The sequence below is a fragment of the Carcharhinus amblyrhynchos genome, chromosome 3, assembly GCF_965287045.1.
Source record: "Carcharhinus amblyrhynchos chromosome 3, sCarAmb.v2.hapA, whole genome shotgun sequence".
In the NCBI taxonomy this organism is placed as follows: Eukaryota; Metazoa; Chordata; class Chondrichthyes; order Carcharhiniformes; family Carcharhinidae; genus Carcharhinus; species Carcharhinus amblyrhynchos.
The window spans coordinates 74490906-74505363 of NC_137326.1; the positions used below are offsets into that span (position 1 = coordinate 74490906).

At 40.3% G+C, this 14458-nt stretch overlaps 1 protein-coding gene across 2 annotated transcripts in view; it reads right to left on the bottom strand.

Moving 5' to 3' along the window:
* Positions 1-402: 402 nt before the first annotated feature.
* rnf168 (ring finger protein 168) overlaps positions 403-14458 on the bottom strand; it is a 30421-nt gene continuing 16365 nt past the window's right edge. The window contains exons 4-6 of one of the 2 annotated variants that reach the window (XM_080185302.1): positions 9571-9707; positions 5593-5665; positions 403-3279 (exon numbers count right to left, since the gene is read on the bottom strand). In XM_080185302.1, coding sequence (XP_080041428.1) covers positions 2137-3279; positions 5593-5665; positions 9571-9707 — 1353 coding nt within the window. In that variant the 3' untranslated portion in view covers positions 403-2136. Of the gene's footprint in view, positions 3280-5592; positions 5678-9570; positions 9708-14458 lie in introns of both variants that reach the window. The other variant, XM_080185301.1, reaches the window with a different exon arrangement.

A 14458-nucleotide genomic window follows, 5' to 3' on the forward strand; every position in this document is an offset into this window, starting at 1 on the left:
TTCCCATGGGTCTCTGGATTATTAGTTCAGTGATACGACCATTATATCACGGCCTTTCGGAGGTATATTTGGAACGCTCAACATAAATTGTGTAAGTTTAAGGTATAATATCTGAAAGTACATTGATCAATATATGAAACAGATTCCCAGTTAATGGAATGAACATCTGAAATGCACTGACACTATAACAAGGGCACTTTTAGATTTTTTTGGATGGATTTATTTTGTTCAATGGATGTGGGCATCAGTGACTGGGCCAGCATTTATTTCCCATCCCTAATTACCCTTGGTTTGCTAGACCATTTCAGTCAACCATATCAATATGGATCTGGAGTTATGATGTGGAGATGCTGGCATTGGACTGGGGTAAGCACAGTACGATGTCTCACAACACCAGGTTAAAGTCGAACAGGTTTATTTGGCAACTAGTACTGCCAAATAAACCGACTGGACTTCAACCTGGTGTTGTGAGATTTCTTACTGATCTGGAGTCACACATAGGCCAGACTAGGTACGACAGCAGGTTCCCTTCCCTAAAAGTAATTAGTGAACCAGATGAGTTTTTAAATGACAGTTGATAATGGTTTAATCATTAGATTTTTAATTCCAGATTTTATTGGATTCAAATTTCACCATCTGCCATTGTGGGATTCAAACTTAGGTCCTCAGAGCATTCAATTACAAGAGTCCAGTGACATATCACTTCACTACTGCCTCTCTTGGATCAATTGATTTGAGCCAAGTTATCCTCAATAATTGTGATCTTATAAAAAGTAATTTGAAAATAGCTTCCTGACTTTTGCTATAAGCTGGGTTTTGAAAATGAGTGGGAGAAATGACCCAAAAATGCTTCTCTATGACATGGGAAATCTCTTAATATTAGGCATTTCACTCAAGAACACTCTTTAGAGTACCCAAACCTTCCAATATCAAAAGCAGGTTTCTGCTGAAGGCTTCTAATTAGTTTCAGAATTAATATGGAACCGTCCTGTCCTAAATCTGAAACAAGTACTCCCCTGCAAACAGGCTAATATACCCAATTCCACAGAGTACCCATTCTTTCAAATTCCTCACCCTTTACCCTGTCATCTCAGTCCCAAACACCAGTGCTTTCATATTCATTCTCCAGCTGCTTGCTGATAAGAGCACACTACTTACCATTTCACTGCAAACATCTGCATCTTGTGCACCTTGTCCAATTGAGCAAATAAATGGCCTTCGAGTTAAGGTCTCAGCCTAAAGGATAGCTCAGAAAGCAACAGCTGGTCTGTACTCACTGAAATTAGCTTCAAAAGAAAATCAAATCTGTTTAGGTAGCATAAATCTTCCTCCTTCTCCATTGCAGTTTGTTCAGTTATACTTTCCATTGGATCAATGCCAGAAACAGTAATCTGTCCGTTTCCGTTGTGTAATGCCAGCAGCTCTGATTTTATTGATGACTTCAGAATGTCTCATTTTCTTTTTTTAATTCAAGCTACTTTAAACCATTTGAAAAAGAACCATCTCGAGCAAGGTTTACATTGTATCAAGCTATCAACAATGATACAGATGGAGGTTAACTATAATATCAGCTTCTTTTAAACAATGAAGTATAATACAAAAAGTATTAACTATACTGATCAATGGCACTTGGGTTTAGAGATGTAATTGGAAGTTTGGATTCTCAACTTTTAGAATAATCAAATTTATTTCATGAACCGAATAACAAATACGTTAAATTGCAATAAGGCCAGGCATAGGTAAACCACAGCACTATTTAGAGCAAGTTCTCCTCTTGCTTGCTGTTGCAGTGCCTTGAAGTTGCACTACCGTTTAAAAGGAATTCCAGATGTTTATACATTTCCAATATTTATGGAGATAAACTGTAATTACACGAGCTTTTAAATATCACAATCTCAATTGCAGAACTTGTAATACTGTTACCAAGGACTGCTCCAATGAATTTAAGGATGATTTGAAGCTCTGGACAGTCAACAGAAAAGCTTCAGAATGTTGGATAACTGCATGACAAATGGAAAATCTGGCAAACGAGAACTGTAGTCTGTAAAGAAATTTAAACACGAGCATGAAAGTCACATTCAACAAATGAACAGTTACTAGCAATCGGAGCAATGGTTGCATTTTGGCACAAGTCTGTTAGTTTTTAGCATGTTTCTGGAACATTTCAACAATAGTTTGTTGTTTTTTACTGCTTCTCAGTTCATTGACAGGAATCAATGCTGCAGAATTAGCATCCATATAATTAAGTGGCCCCTGACGAAGAGTTATTTGATCTTTAACTTGTCCTGTTGGGTGCTGCCAGATTCTGCTTTTCTGTTTGTTTGTAGTAGATGAAGAATCTCTGAGTACTCTTTCCTTTCTACCTAGTGCAGAATGGTTAGGCTGTGATCTCTGCAACTTTCCAGGAGTTCGACTGCCGTTTCGTGTTCCTGCTGATGATTGGTTTTTAGCATACACCCTTTTCTCACAATTTATGGGAGTTGACCTGTTGGTCCGAAGCAGATATTCATCAGGTGATCCTCTCTTTCTGTCAACCGCCAGCATCTCCTTGTCAAGTTGCCTCTGTAAGCGTAATGCTAACAATCTGTCCTGCTCTTCCATTTTGAGTTTTTCAGATTGCTTTTTCTCCCAATTGGAGAGCTGCTCTTCATCGAAGATTCCAAAGGAAGTGCTTTCACAGGATTCATTAAGGCAGACTTTTCGCTTTTTAACAGAAGAGTGAGTTTCTCCTACTGCTTCAGAGGAGTTCCATGTTTCTCTTTTCAGAACGGGTTTCAATTGAATGGGAGCTTGAGTTACAAGCTGATCTTTTGTACCTTGATCTTGGCTAGGTTTTTGTTTTAATGTAATGCCCTCAGAGTGTATTGTTGCACAGTCTATATTATCTAAACCACAACAGCTTGCATTATTGTGTGCATAATCATCAGGTTTGTGACCTAAAATTGGCAGAGTTGCAAACTCTAACTGATCATCTTCACCACTGCTATTGATGGCATTTAGCTCCAATTCTGCAAGTGGTACATCTTCCTTATACCTCTCTCTGCCCTTCCATACACCACTGCAAACTCCCACCATCTCATTTTCATTGTCTCCACTATAGTCGCCTTCTTGCTGATAATCTGTCATGTTTACAGCAGGAGTTTCTTCAGTATATTGGGCTAACTCTGAATGGGCTGAACTGCAGACTGGCTCCTGCTCATCTTCGTAATGAAAAGGAGAAATACTTTCAGTTGAGTCATTGTTTGAAATTATGTCATCTGCATCAGTCGATTTGCTTTCCTGAATAAAAACAGAAAAGAAATTCAGAAGTTTGCAGACCATTCAGAAGCTTTCAGAGTGAATCATGAAGTTGTATGCAAAACATCTTTTGCTAGTCGATGAATTATCACTAGATTTCTTTCTACATCTAGAAAGATAGAATTCCTAAGTGCAGAAGAGGCCATTCAACCCATGAAATAGATCTTATCTTGATCCCTCAGACACCTAACAAATCAGTAGCATGTCTTTGTAAGAACTTTGTACCCTCTGTGTTTGTTCAACGAAGAGATCAAAATCCTCCAATCAGAAATATAACAGGACAGGGGGACCAGGAAGGCTGTGCAGTTTTTGTAAAGTAAGTTCCATTGGTAACAAAATACTGCAGAGTAATTCCGCTCCAGGACAGGACAGAACAGAACAGAATGCAGAAATTGCTTTGTTTAAATAAGTCAACTCAAATAAGCATTACATTTTCTTTTCCTCAGTCACAAAGTAAATATAACTTCTACTACTTGAATTAATCTATTCTGATCACATAAATTGTTCTGTACTTTGGAATAAACCAGTTTATAAAGTTGATCACAATAAAAAAAAAACCATAATTGCCTGAACTTTAATATGGCTCACGGTGACAATGAAGGAATATTTATTGAAAAGTCAGATCTGGTTCAGATCATAATGGATTTTCATTGTTACATTTGAGTTCTGCTGCTATTACTAGTGGCTAGAGGGCAGTTCAAACAAACTTGTAACAGTAGGAGACTTGGACCCAAAATCATTAAATCCAACAAGGTTTATTTTTGTATTCTTCAGTGGCATTTGTTGCTCATCCCTAATTGCCCTTGAAACTATGGTGATGTACATTCTTGAATCCCTGTATTCCATCTGGTGTAAATACACCTACAGTGCTGTTAAGAAGGGAGTTCCAGGATCTTGGCCCAGTGACAGTGAAGGAATGGTGATATATTTCCAAGTGAGAATCATGTATGGTTTGGACGACAACTTGCAGATGGAGATTTTACCAAGTATCTGCTGTCTGCCTCTTCACAGTGGTAGAAATCACAGGTTTGGAAGGTTTGATGATGGAGGTGGTACTACTGCCATTGTTGGAGATATAAGAAGTGAATGTTTAAGCTGATGCTTAGGGTGCCAATAAAGTGAACTGCTTTGGCGGTCCTGCGTAGTGTCAGGCATCCAAGTGCTGTTGGAGCTGCACTCATCCAGGCAAGCAGAGAACATGCCATCACACTGTCGGCTGTGCCTTGTAGATGGTGGACAGGCTTTGTGGAGTTATATGACTGGTCCAGCTAGAATTCTGGCTAATGGCATCCCTCAACTTGTTGATAATGGGGGATTCAGCAATAGTAATGTCATTGAATATCAAGAGGAGTTGGCTAGATTCTCTCCAACTGGAGACAGTAATTGCCTGGCACTTGTGGGGTATAAATGTTAATTGCCACTTATCAGTCCAAGCTTGAACATTGTCCATATGGGCACGGACCGTTTCAGTATCTGAGCAATCATCAATGGTTTTGAATATTCTGGAATCATCAATGAACATTCCAATTCTTGACCAAATGATGGAGCAAAGGTCATTGATGAAGCAGCTGAAGACAGCTGAGCCCAAGACACTACCCTGGGGAACTCCTGCAATGATGTCCTGGGGCTGAGATTTCAACCTCTAACATGCTCACCTATCATCCTTTTCACTAGACATGACCCCAACTAATAGTTTTCCTTCTGATTTCCACTGATTCAAGGGCTCCCTGATGCCAAGCTTGGTCAGATGCTGCCCCAATGTCAAGGGGAGTGACTCTCACCTAATTCAGCACTTTGGTTTATGTTTAAATCAGGGCTGAAATGATGTCAGGAGCCGAATGGCCCTGGTGGAAACCAAAGCGAGCAGTGACCAGGTTATTGCTGTGAAAATGGTACTCGACAGCACTAATGGCACTTAATGGTGATTATGGGGCAGTAATTAGTCAGATTGACAGATTGACTTTGCTTTGCTTTTTGTGATTAGGACATACCTGGGCAATTTTCCATATTATTGGGTAAATTTCAAGTTGTTGCCGTACTGGAACAGCTTGTCTAGAGGGTAGCTAGTTCTGGATCACAAATCTTCTGTACTGCTGCTGGGATGTTGGATTTTTCGCTAAATCCATTTGCAGGAACTCGAATAGGTAACTGCAATAGACTTGAATTTGTAACAGTAGAAAACTACTGCAATTTTGGATCCACACCTAACATGGGAGTTTCCCCTTCCTAAAATAAAATAGTGTAGCTTTTGCACTCATGTAAATATTAAAGCTAAACTTTCTCAAAAACACTCACTGTAGCAGATGCATCACTTTGCCGCCCGCTGGTTTCAACTATTTGATGCTTTTGTGAAGTGGGAGATAAGTACCTAAAAAGAAAGCTAAAGTGAAATAACATTTCAAATAACTCAAGTGGAGTAGCAGTTGTAGAAATGACAGCAATGTAAACCTATAGCAGAACCACTGTCTGTGTAAACATCCTATATAGCTGCAGAAGGTGCTGTCACCAAAGCAAATGTGGTATCTACATGCAAAAGATATACTTCAGCTATAAACAACTTCATTGTATACAAAAATTTTATTACAACACCTATAACAAGATTCAGGGATACATGTACAGAAATCTATGAAGGTGGTAGGACAAGTTAAAAACAAAAAGGGGATTTTGAATCCGTGCCTTTGTTAAGGGAGACAGAAAGTGCTGAACCTTTATAAAACACTGGTTTGGTCGCAGCTGGAGTATTGTATCAATTCTGGGCACCACATTTAGAAAGTATCTGAAAACTTTGGAGAGAGTGCAGAAAAGATTTTCTAGAGTGGTACTAGGGTTAATAGGCAAAAACAGAAAATGCTATCAATATTCAGGAGCTCGAGCAGCATCTGTGGAAAAAACAGCATTTCAGGTCGATGGCTTGCATCTGATGAGGTCATGGAGCTGAAACATTGACTCTGACTCCCTCTCTACAGATGCTGCCTCATCAGTTGAGCATTTCCAATATTTATTAAAAAATTCAGATTTCCAGAGAGACCAGTTATTTTCTTTTTGCACATAAGAGCTGTGTTTGTATTGGGCCTTTCATGACTACTGATTTCAAGAGTTACAGCCAATGAAATATTTTATAACAGTGACAACACTTCTAAATGGAGGAAATTTTGCAGCCTATTTGCATAAAGCAAGCTCCCACAAACAACACTGATAATGACCTGTGAGGTTGCCTGAGGAATAAAAATTGACCAGAATACCAGAGATAATTACCCTTACTCTTCAAAATAGTACTATGGGATATTTTCCACACATCTGAGTAGGCAGAACAGGTTTCAGTTTAACTCTCATCCAAAAGATGGCACATCCAAACAACACAGCAGTCCCTCAGTACTGCACTGGAGCTTCAGACTAAATGGCTGCATTCAGGTGATCTTGGGACAGGACGAACATACAATCTTCTGATTCAGAAGAGAGAGTGCTAACATTGTAGAAACTGTGCTTGTTCTCTTTTTTAAAAGAGATATTCAAAATCACGATGATCGATGGTAAATAAGCTGTTTCCAGTGACAAAAAAGTTAGCACTGGAGGGCACAGATTAAGGTGGTAGGCAAAGAATCAGAGGTGACAATAAATTTTTTTTAAACATAGCAAGTTATAATGATCTGGAATACACTGTCTGAGAAGATGATAGAAGTTGATTGAATAGTATGAATGATTGAAAGGAAATTTCAAAAAGCTGACATGCAAATTCAGCTTGTAATACCAAAGGTAAATGGGATGTTAACCTTTATTTCAACTGCCATGGTGAGATTTGAACCCATGTCCCCAGAGCTCCCCGTGGTGTAATTTCTTTTTGTTAAAACGGGGTCTATGGAACTTTGAATTTCCTTTTCAAATTTAACAGTCACCCTCAAGATAATAACAATTGCAGCAACTCAGCCAACTATCGACAGCATCTTTAAACCAGTGACGTCTACCACCGAGAAGGTTAGGGCAGCAGGTCTCTGGGAATACCACCACCTACAAGTTCCTTTCCAAGGTACACAACACCCTGATGTTAGCCTAGCTAGAGATATGCATATTCCAAAAATGAAGAAAACAAAATTACCTCAGCAGTCCACCAACGATCCACTCTTGCTGCTTCCTTCTCTTCCTTATTTACATTTTGAACATGGCCACAACAATCAAAGCCACGGTACACAGATTGCATCTGGTTCTACCACTCCATCACCCCTTTCTCTCATTCTCGACCGTTTCTTACCCTTAACCAACATACAGTCCTTGCTGAGGCTCAATTTTCTTAGTTCAACATTGTCAAGACCAACATCACCTTTGGCCACTGCCACAAACCTGATACCACTGCCATTAATTCCAACCCCATCCCTGGTCAGTCTCTGGATGAAGATGATTGCTTATAACTTTGGCATCCTTTTTGATCCCAAGCTTCCAAGTCCACATTTCCCCCAGTTGCAAATGTTTTACTTCCACCTCTATGGCATTACTTACCTCAATGCAGTTGCTGTTGAAATCTGCACTGATACACCTACACTAGCTCCCAACTGCACATGCCGTTGACACCATTGATTGAAAAATTACATTTAAATACATCCATGGTCTTGCTCCTATCTAACCCTCCCAGCACTACAAATGTGCTCTTCTCCAATTCTGACCTTTTGTGCAACCCCTACTCCTTTCAATTACTGGCATCTATGTCTTCATGCTTCCACAATAAGCTCTGGAATACAGAGTGGTTAGCACTGCTGCTTCAGTGCCTGGAACCTGGGATCGATTCTGGCCTCAGGTGACCAACTGTGTGGAATTTGCACATTCTCCTCATGCCTGTGAGGTTTCCTCTGGGTGTTCCAGTTTCTTCTCACAGTACAAAGATGTGCAGGTTGGATGCATTGGCCATGCTAAATTGCCTCTTAGTATCTAAAGATGTGTAAGTTAAATGGATTAATCATGGCAAAAGCGCTGAGTTATGGGATGGGTTTGGGCAGGGAAGACAATTTGTTGGAGTCTCAGTGCAAACTTGATAGGTTCTAAACCTCTCTGCCTCCCTTTCGTCTTTTAAAAGCCCTCCTTAAATGTAATCTCTATATCACAAGATTCATTATCTTTCCAAGCCCCAGCTATTTTCTTCCATCTCCTCAACAGTTCAAGGCCCCAAACACCCTTTCCAAGCATAGCAGTAACTTGCATATACTTCATTCAGTCTGGTGTACTGTATTCACTGTTCAAAATATAGTCAGCTTTACAATAGGGAGAACAAACACATCTGCTCAGTCCGCAAGCATGACCATACATTTTCCAGTGGCGTGTCATTTTAATTCTTTAACTTGCTTTCATGCAAACATCTCTATCCTCCGCCTACTGCAATGTTCCAGTGAAGTTCAATGGGAGCTTAAGGAATAACATTTCATCTTTTGGTTAGACACTTTACAGCCTTCCAGACTCAATACTGTATTCAACAATTTCAAATTATTATCTGCTCTATGTTGTTTCCTTTGCTTGTTGGCACATCTTTTGTTTCTTGTCCCATCAACATTTCCCTTCACCCTGGAAGATTCATTATCCTGTCATTCAATTCCCAACTTCCACCCCATCACAGACCTTCCTTTCTGCCATGTCCTGCCACCCATGTTCAAAAGATATTTACATCTCATTCTGATGAAAGGTCTTGGGTCTGGAACATTGTTTCTCTTCTTAGATGCTGCCATAAATAACTGGCTGAATATTTTCAGTATTTTCTGCTTTTATTTTCTTTTCTTTTATGTCTTAGCACATAACTGCAATCGGATAGAACTCTATGAAGTCTCTTGATATCATTTGAAGGCATTGAAAGGCATAAATGCAAGCTGTTGCTATTTTCTAGCCATAAACAGAATTCTGTACCAGACAACTTGTCTTCTTTGTGTCAACTACTGTTGTCACAAGCAAATCGAAAGGACACCCAAACAAGTGTGTTGATTGTCGACCATTGATCTTATTCTCAAACTTAGCCCCATGTCCAAGTTGGAAAGGGTTAAGCAACGATACTTTGCGTTATATCTGCCATGACCTGAACATTTCATCAGCCCAAAAGGTTTGAACATCACTTATAAGTAACAAAATAAACTACCAATTACATGAAACATGAAGCTACAACTTAAAACATAACCTGTATTAATTTCCTCATTCAGAATCCAAGTTTATTCTTGCTTTATGTAGAAGATACAGGAACAAATAAGAGTGATCCCTTAATAACCACATAGATGGATTAGGGAACCCCTTTGTAACTCCACTCACTTCTGTATATCTCCTGTATGGCTGGGACTGTGTGCAGTCAGTTTGATTCCCCGGTTGACTGATGAAGAATTGAACTTTGAGGAAGTCCGTCTTGTATGAACGTTCAGGTTTTCTGGAAAAGTCTTGGACATTGAATTCTGCAGAGAAAACAGATACCTATAAAATAAACACAATACAACAAAAATATTTACAGATATGCACTGCATTTAATTACGTATTTGTGGGAATAAATACTTTACTATTTATTGAAACAGCTCACTATAATTGCATCCACTCAGTCACTGACATACTGCAGAATTAAGGCCTTCAGCTGGTCACAATGCTTGAGGATCAAAGTTGATTACATCATAATACATTGAGATTCACATCGCTTGGGTTAATACATTAAGAACTAAAGCAGACGGTTCTAGAGTTTGCAAATCAAATTTACTCTATCATTTAGCCTTTATCATTTGAGACCATTATATACTGGTTCAAACAGAACATCTCAAGGTCAACTTTGCAAGAGATATAGCAGCAACCAATTGAAGGAATTTTGTATCAAGAGCAATATAACTGCTGACAATCAATCCTAGGATCCAAGAATAGGGTTGTGGTGTAAGTTCACCGTTTTAAGAGCCAATCACTGATGGTTGAATGATAGCAAAAAGTGTCTGGGATCATGCCATAAAAAGGAAACCCTGCAGCTGCTTTTGTTATGGCCTAATCAGAGAATGCTTCCAGCCTGGCGCAACAATATTGATTGAAAGCCTTTACATGACTTTTCAGAGGGAGGTGTCACTGGCTGGAACCCTGATGGCTTTTGGTTAGACTCCACGTTACAACATTATATTGGCAGTCTGTACGCAGCATCAGTTTTTAGTTAGCAGTCAGGGAGAGAACTTGACAGCCAACAGATAGGGCTACCAGCATTTTAAGGTCGTCAGATTAACAAGTAATTCTGATTGTGGCTTTGACAGTTCAGACACCACAGTGGTGATTCTCCCAGCCTGGTAAGTTGCTCTAGCAGCACAGCGGTCCCCTCAGAAGTGTTTTACAACAGCTCCCCACTAACAGGAAGCTGGCAACCCGACCCCACTGAAGTGCACAGACATGTAAGAAATTGTCAAAGCAACTTTGGTAAATTGTAGAGTATCTTATAGATAGTATGCACTGCAGGTCACACTCTCTATTAATACACGGAGTGAATGCTTAAGGTGGTGGACGGGATTTCAATCGAGTGTGGCTAAGCACGATTTCCTTTTTTTTTCAATGCCCTTACTCTCAAATCTACAAGTATTCTATACCACCTAAACTTGTGCTTCCACCTTCAAAGTTCAGTAAACATGCATCCAAATTCCCCTGCTTTTGCATCCCCCTGAAAATTGTACAATTTAGGTTTCTCGTGCCCTTCCATGTTGTTCCTCCATAATGTCATTTATCCACATTAAATTTCACCTCACGTCTGCTCACTTCAGAGTTTACATTCTCCTTCCGTCCTATACATGAATTACATTGGCAAGTGCTGTATCATTCACTAACTTAAACTGTACTCCCGGACCCAATACAGGTCATTTAGAGATAATGTAACGATAATGTGATCATTTAAAGATCCTATGTAATGATATCTGGGTCCTATTTGTGAGAGAAAGGCTGCAATCCAAGTCAGAAGATACAAATTATATCACCAATAAAGCTAGAGTGGAGAAAGTAGCTGTGTAATAACCCAGATACTGTTTATATAGTGGATCTCAGTTAGTGTTTTCTCCCACAACATAGTATGTTTATGAAAGAGCTTTGAGGGAATGTTCTTAACCAGTAATTTCTAATGTAGAGGATTGAAGGCAAGCCCACAACTCTAAAAATTAATGCGATCTGCTATATGAAACAGGTTATGTCAGATAGTGCAAATAGTAGTCATCAGCCACCTTAAAATATAAGAAAACATCACCTTTAACACAGAAACATCCCAAGGTGCGTCACAGATTTGAAGTAAGAAATGGACACGACATTAAAGCAGTAGAAATTAGGATTGTGTGCAAGTTTGCTCAAGAATGTAGACTGTAATAACGAAAAGGGAAGTGGAATGATAGAATGTTTAAAAAGAGTCTTATAGGCTGCAAAGTTTAAGCAGCTGAACACAAGTGGAAGGCATACACATGAACTGTTAGTCAAAAGAAGAATTCTGGAAGCAAGTTGTAAATATGCAGGTTACGGAAATGAAAAGGCACAGAAGGATTTAACAATGAAAAATGATAACTGGAGCCTTACAGTGACCAGAGAAATGGGCCAAGTAAACAGGGAAATAGTTAGCAGGACTCAATACAGAATAGTATATGGATAATATAGTTTGATGAGCTGAGGTATGGTAGTGGAAGTAGTCCTTCAGATGGGAAGGATATGGAAATTCAACTCAGTTTGGAGGTCAAATAAGGTAGACTCAATGATGTAATTCAGTATGATATGGTGGCCAAGCAAGTCAATAGGACAGGGGTTTGTGGAGGCAGCTGAAGATACTAATTTTGGTCCTCACAATGTTTAACTGTCAAAATCTCTGATCATCCAAGTCCTTTTTTTTCAAAAGGAAACTTTCTTTCACAGGGTGGGGCATAACCAGCAAGGTCAGCATTTGTCTGTCCCAAGTTGTCCTTAGACAGTGATGATGGGCTGTCTTCAACCACTGCAATTGTTGGAGCAATTTCATAGAATTGAATGAGTACTAGAAGCCTTCACAGTCACATTACGTGACTGAATCACACAGAGATCTTCTAAAAATGGCAAGTTTCCTCTGCTAAAGGACATACTGAACCGGTTTTGTTTTTAAGACAATCTAACAGCTTCACTGTTACTTTCAGTGACAGCGGCTTTTAGTTAAATTTTTTTTGAATAACTAAATTCCAATTCTTAAACTATCAGCCAAATGTCCAGGTATACATGAAAGCTGACCCCATTTGTGTTTTCAATGTCAAGTCAAAGATTTGGAAGAGGAATAGGAATAGGAAAGGGTTAAGGATCGATGTTGTGGAAGTCCCAGGGTGAAGTTGCAGGGTTAGGTGATACCATTGGAGTTGAATTTCCACTATACATAGATTTGACAGAGAAAGATGGTGGGGTTGATGGTGCATAGTAACACAATCCAACTGCAGTCGCAGATCATGTCTTTTGTTATTTTGGTTAGATCTATTTTGGGGGACAATTTCAATGTTTCCAGATGACGCAGTTTACCATATTGTAAACTGAAGACAACAGTGTAGAACTTCAAAAGGACAGATAGGTGGCAGGTGAAGTTCAATATGGAGAAGTGTGAGGTGATACATTTTGGTAGGCAGAGCATAGAATGACAATGTAAAATAGGGGTAAAATTCTTATCAGGGTATAGCAGCAGAGGGACTTGGGTGTTAGAAGTCACGAAAGTGGCAAGAACATATACTATTCTGGACTTCAATAATAGGGGCATAGAGTGCAAGAGCAAGGAGGTTTTGCTGAACTTTCACAAGAAACCAGTTAGACCTGAGCTGGAATATTGTGTACAGTTCTGGGCACTACAATATAGGAAAGATGTGAAAGCACTGGAGTGCAGGAACGATTTACAAAAATGGCTCCAGGGATGAGAAACTTCAGTTATGAAGACAGATTGGAGAAGTTGGGACTGTCCCCTTATTGAGAAGGAGGCTAAGTGGAGATTTGATAGAGATGCTTAAAAATCACGAGGCAGCTGGACAGAGTAGATGGGGAGAAACTGTTCTGACTTGTAAAAGGATCAAGAATGAGAGGACACAGATTGAAATGATATGCACAAGAAGCAAATGTGACGTGAGAAAAGACTTTTTCACAAAGTGAGTAGTTGGGGTCTGGTCTGGTAGCGTCATGGAGGCAAGTTCAATCAAGGCATTCAAGAGTGATTACTTGAACACAAACAATGTACACGGGTACAGGAAAAAGTTATAAGTCATGATGCTCGTTTGGAGAATTGGTGCAGACATGATGGGCCAAAAGGCCTCCTTCTGCATCATAAGAACATAAGAAATAGGAGCAGGAGTAGGCCATCTAGCCCTTCGAGCCTGCCCCGCCATTCAATAAGATCATGGCTGATCTGTCGTGGCTCAGTTCCACATTCCCGCCCTCTCCCCATAACCCTTAATCCCCTCTCTTATCAAAAACCCATCAACCCGCGTCTTAAAAATATTTAGCGAGGCAGCCTCCACCACTTCAACGGGCAGAGAATTCCAGAGATTCACCACCCTTTGAGTGAAGAAGTTCCTCCTCAACTCCGTTCTAAACTGCCCCCCCTTTATCTTGAGGCTGTGCCCCCTCGTCCTACTGTCCTTTCTGAGCGGGGAGAGTCTCTCCACCTCTATCCTATCCATCCCATTCATCATCTTATACGTCTCAATGAGATCTCCCCTCATTCTTCTAAACTCTAACGAGTACAAGCCTAGTTTATTCAGCCTCTCCTCATAGCTCAACCCCCTCAACTCCAGTATCAGCCTCGGAAACCTCCTCTGCACTCCCTCCAAGGCCAAAATATCCTTGCGTAAGTACGGCGCCCAAAACTGCACACAGTACTCCAGCTGCGGCCTCACCAATGCTCTATACAGCTGCAGCAAGATCCCTCAGTACAGGCACTCCCTCAGTACTGACCCTCTGACAGTGCGGCACTCCCGCAGCACTGACCCTCTGACAGTGCGGCACCCCCTTGGCACCGACCCGCTGACAGTGCGGCACTCCCTCAGCACTGACCCTCTCTGACTGAGTTACTTAAGGGACTTTTCCTGCCCAGCCTTAATTTTTAATCTAGTGGACAGTGGACAGTTTGGGGGTTGGGAAATAAATAGTTTTAAACCCTAGATCTCCTGGGAGAGATAGGGGTGTGAGATCCCCCATCAGAAGCCACCTCCTGACTGGGGGA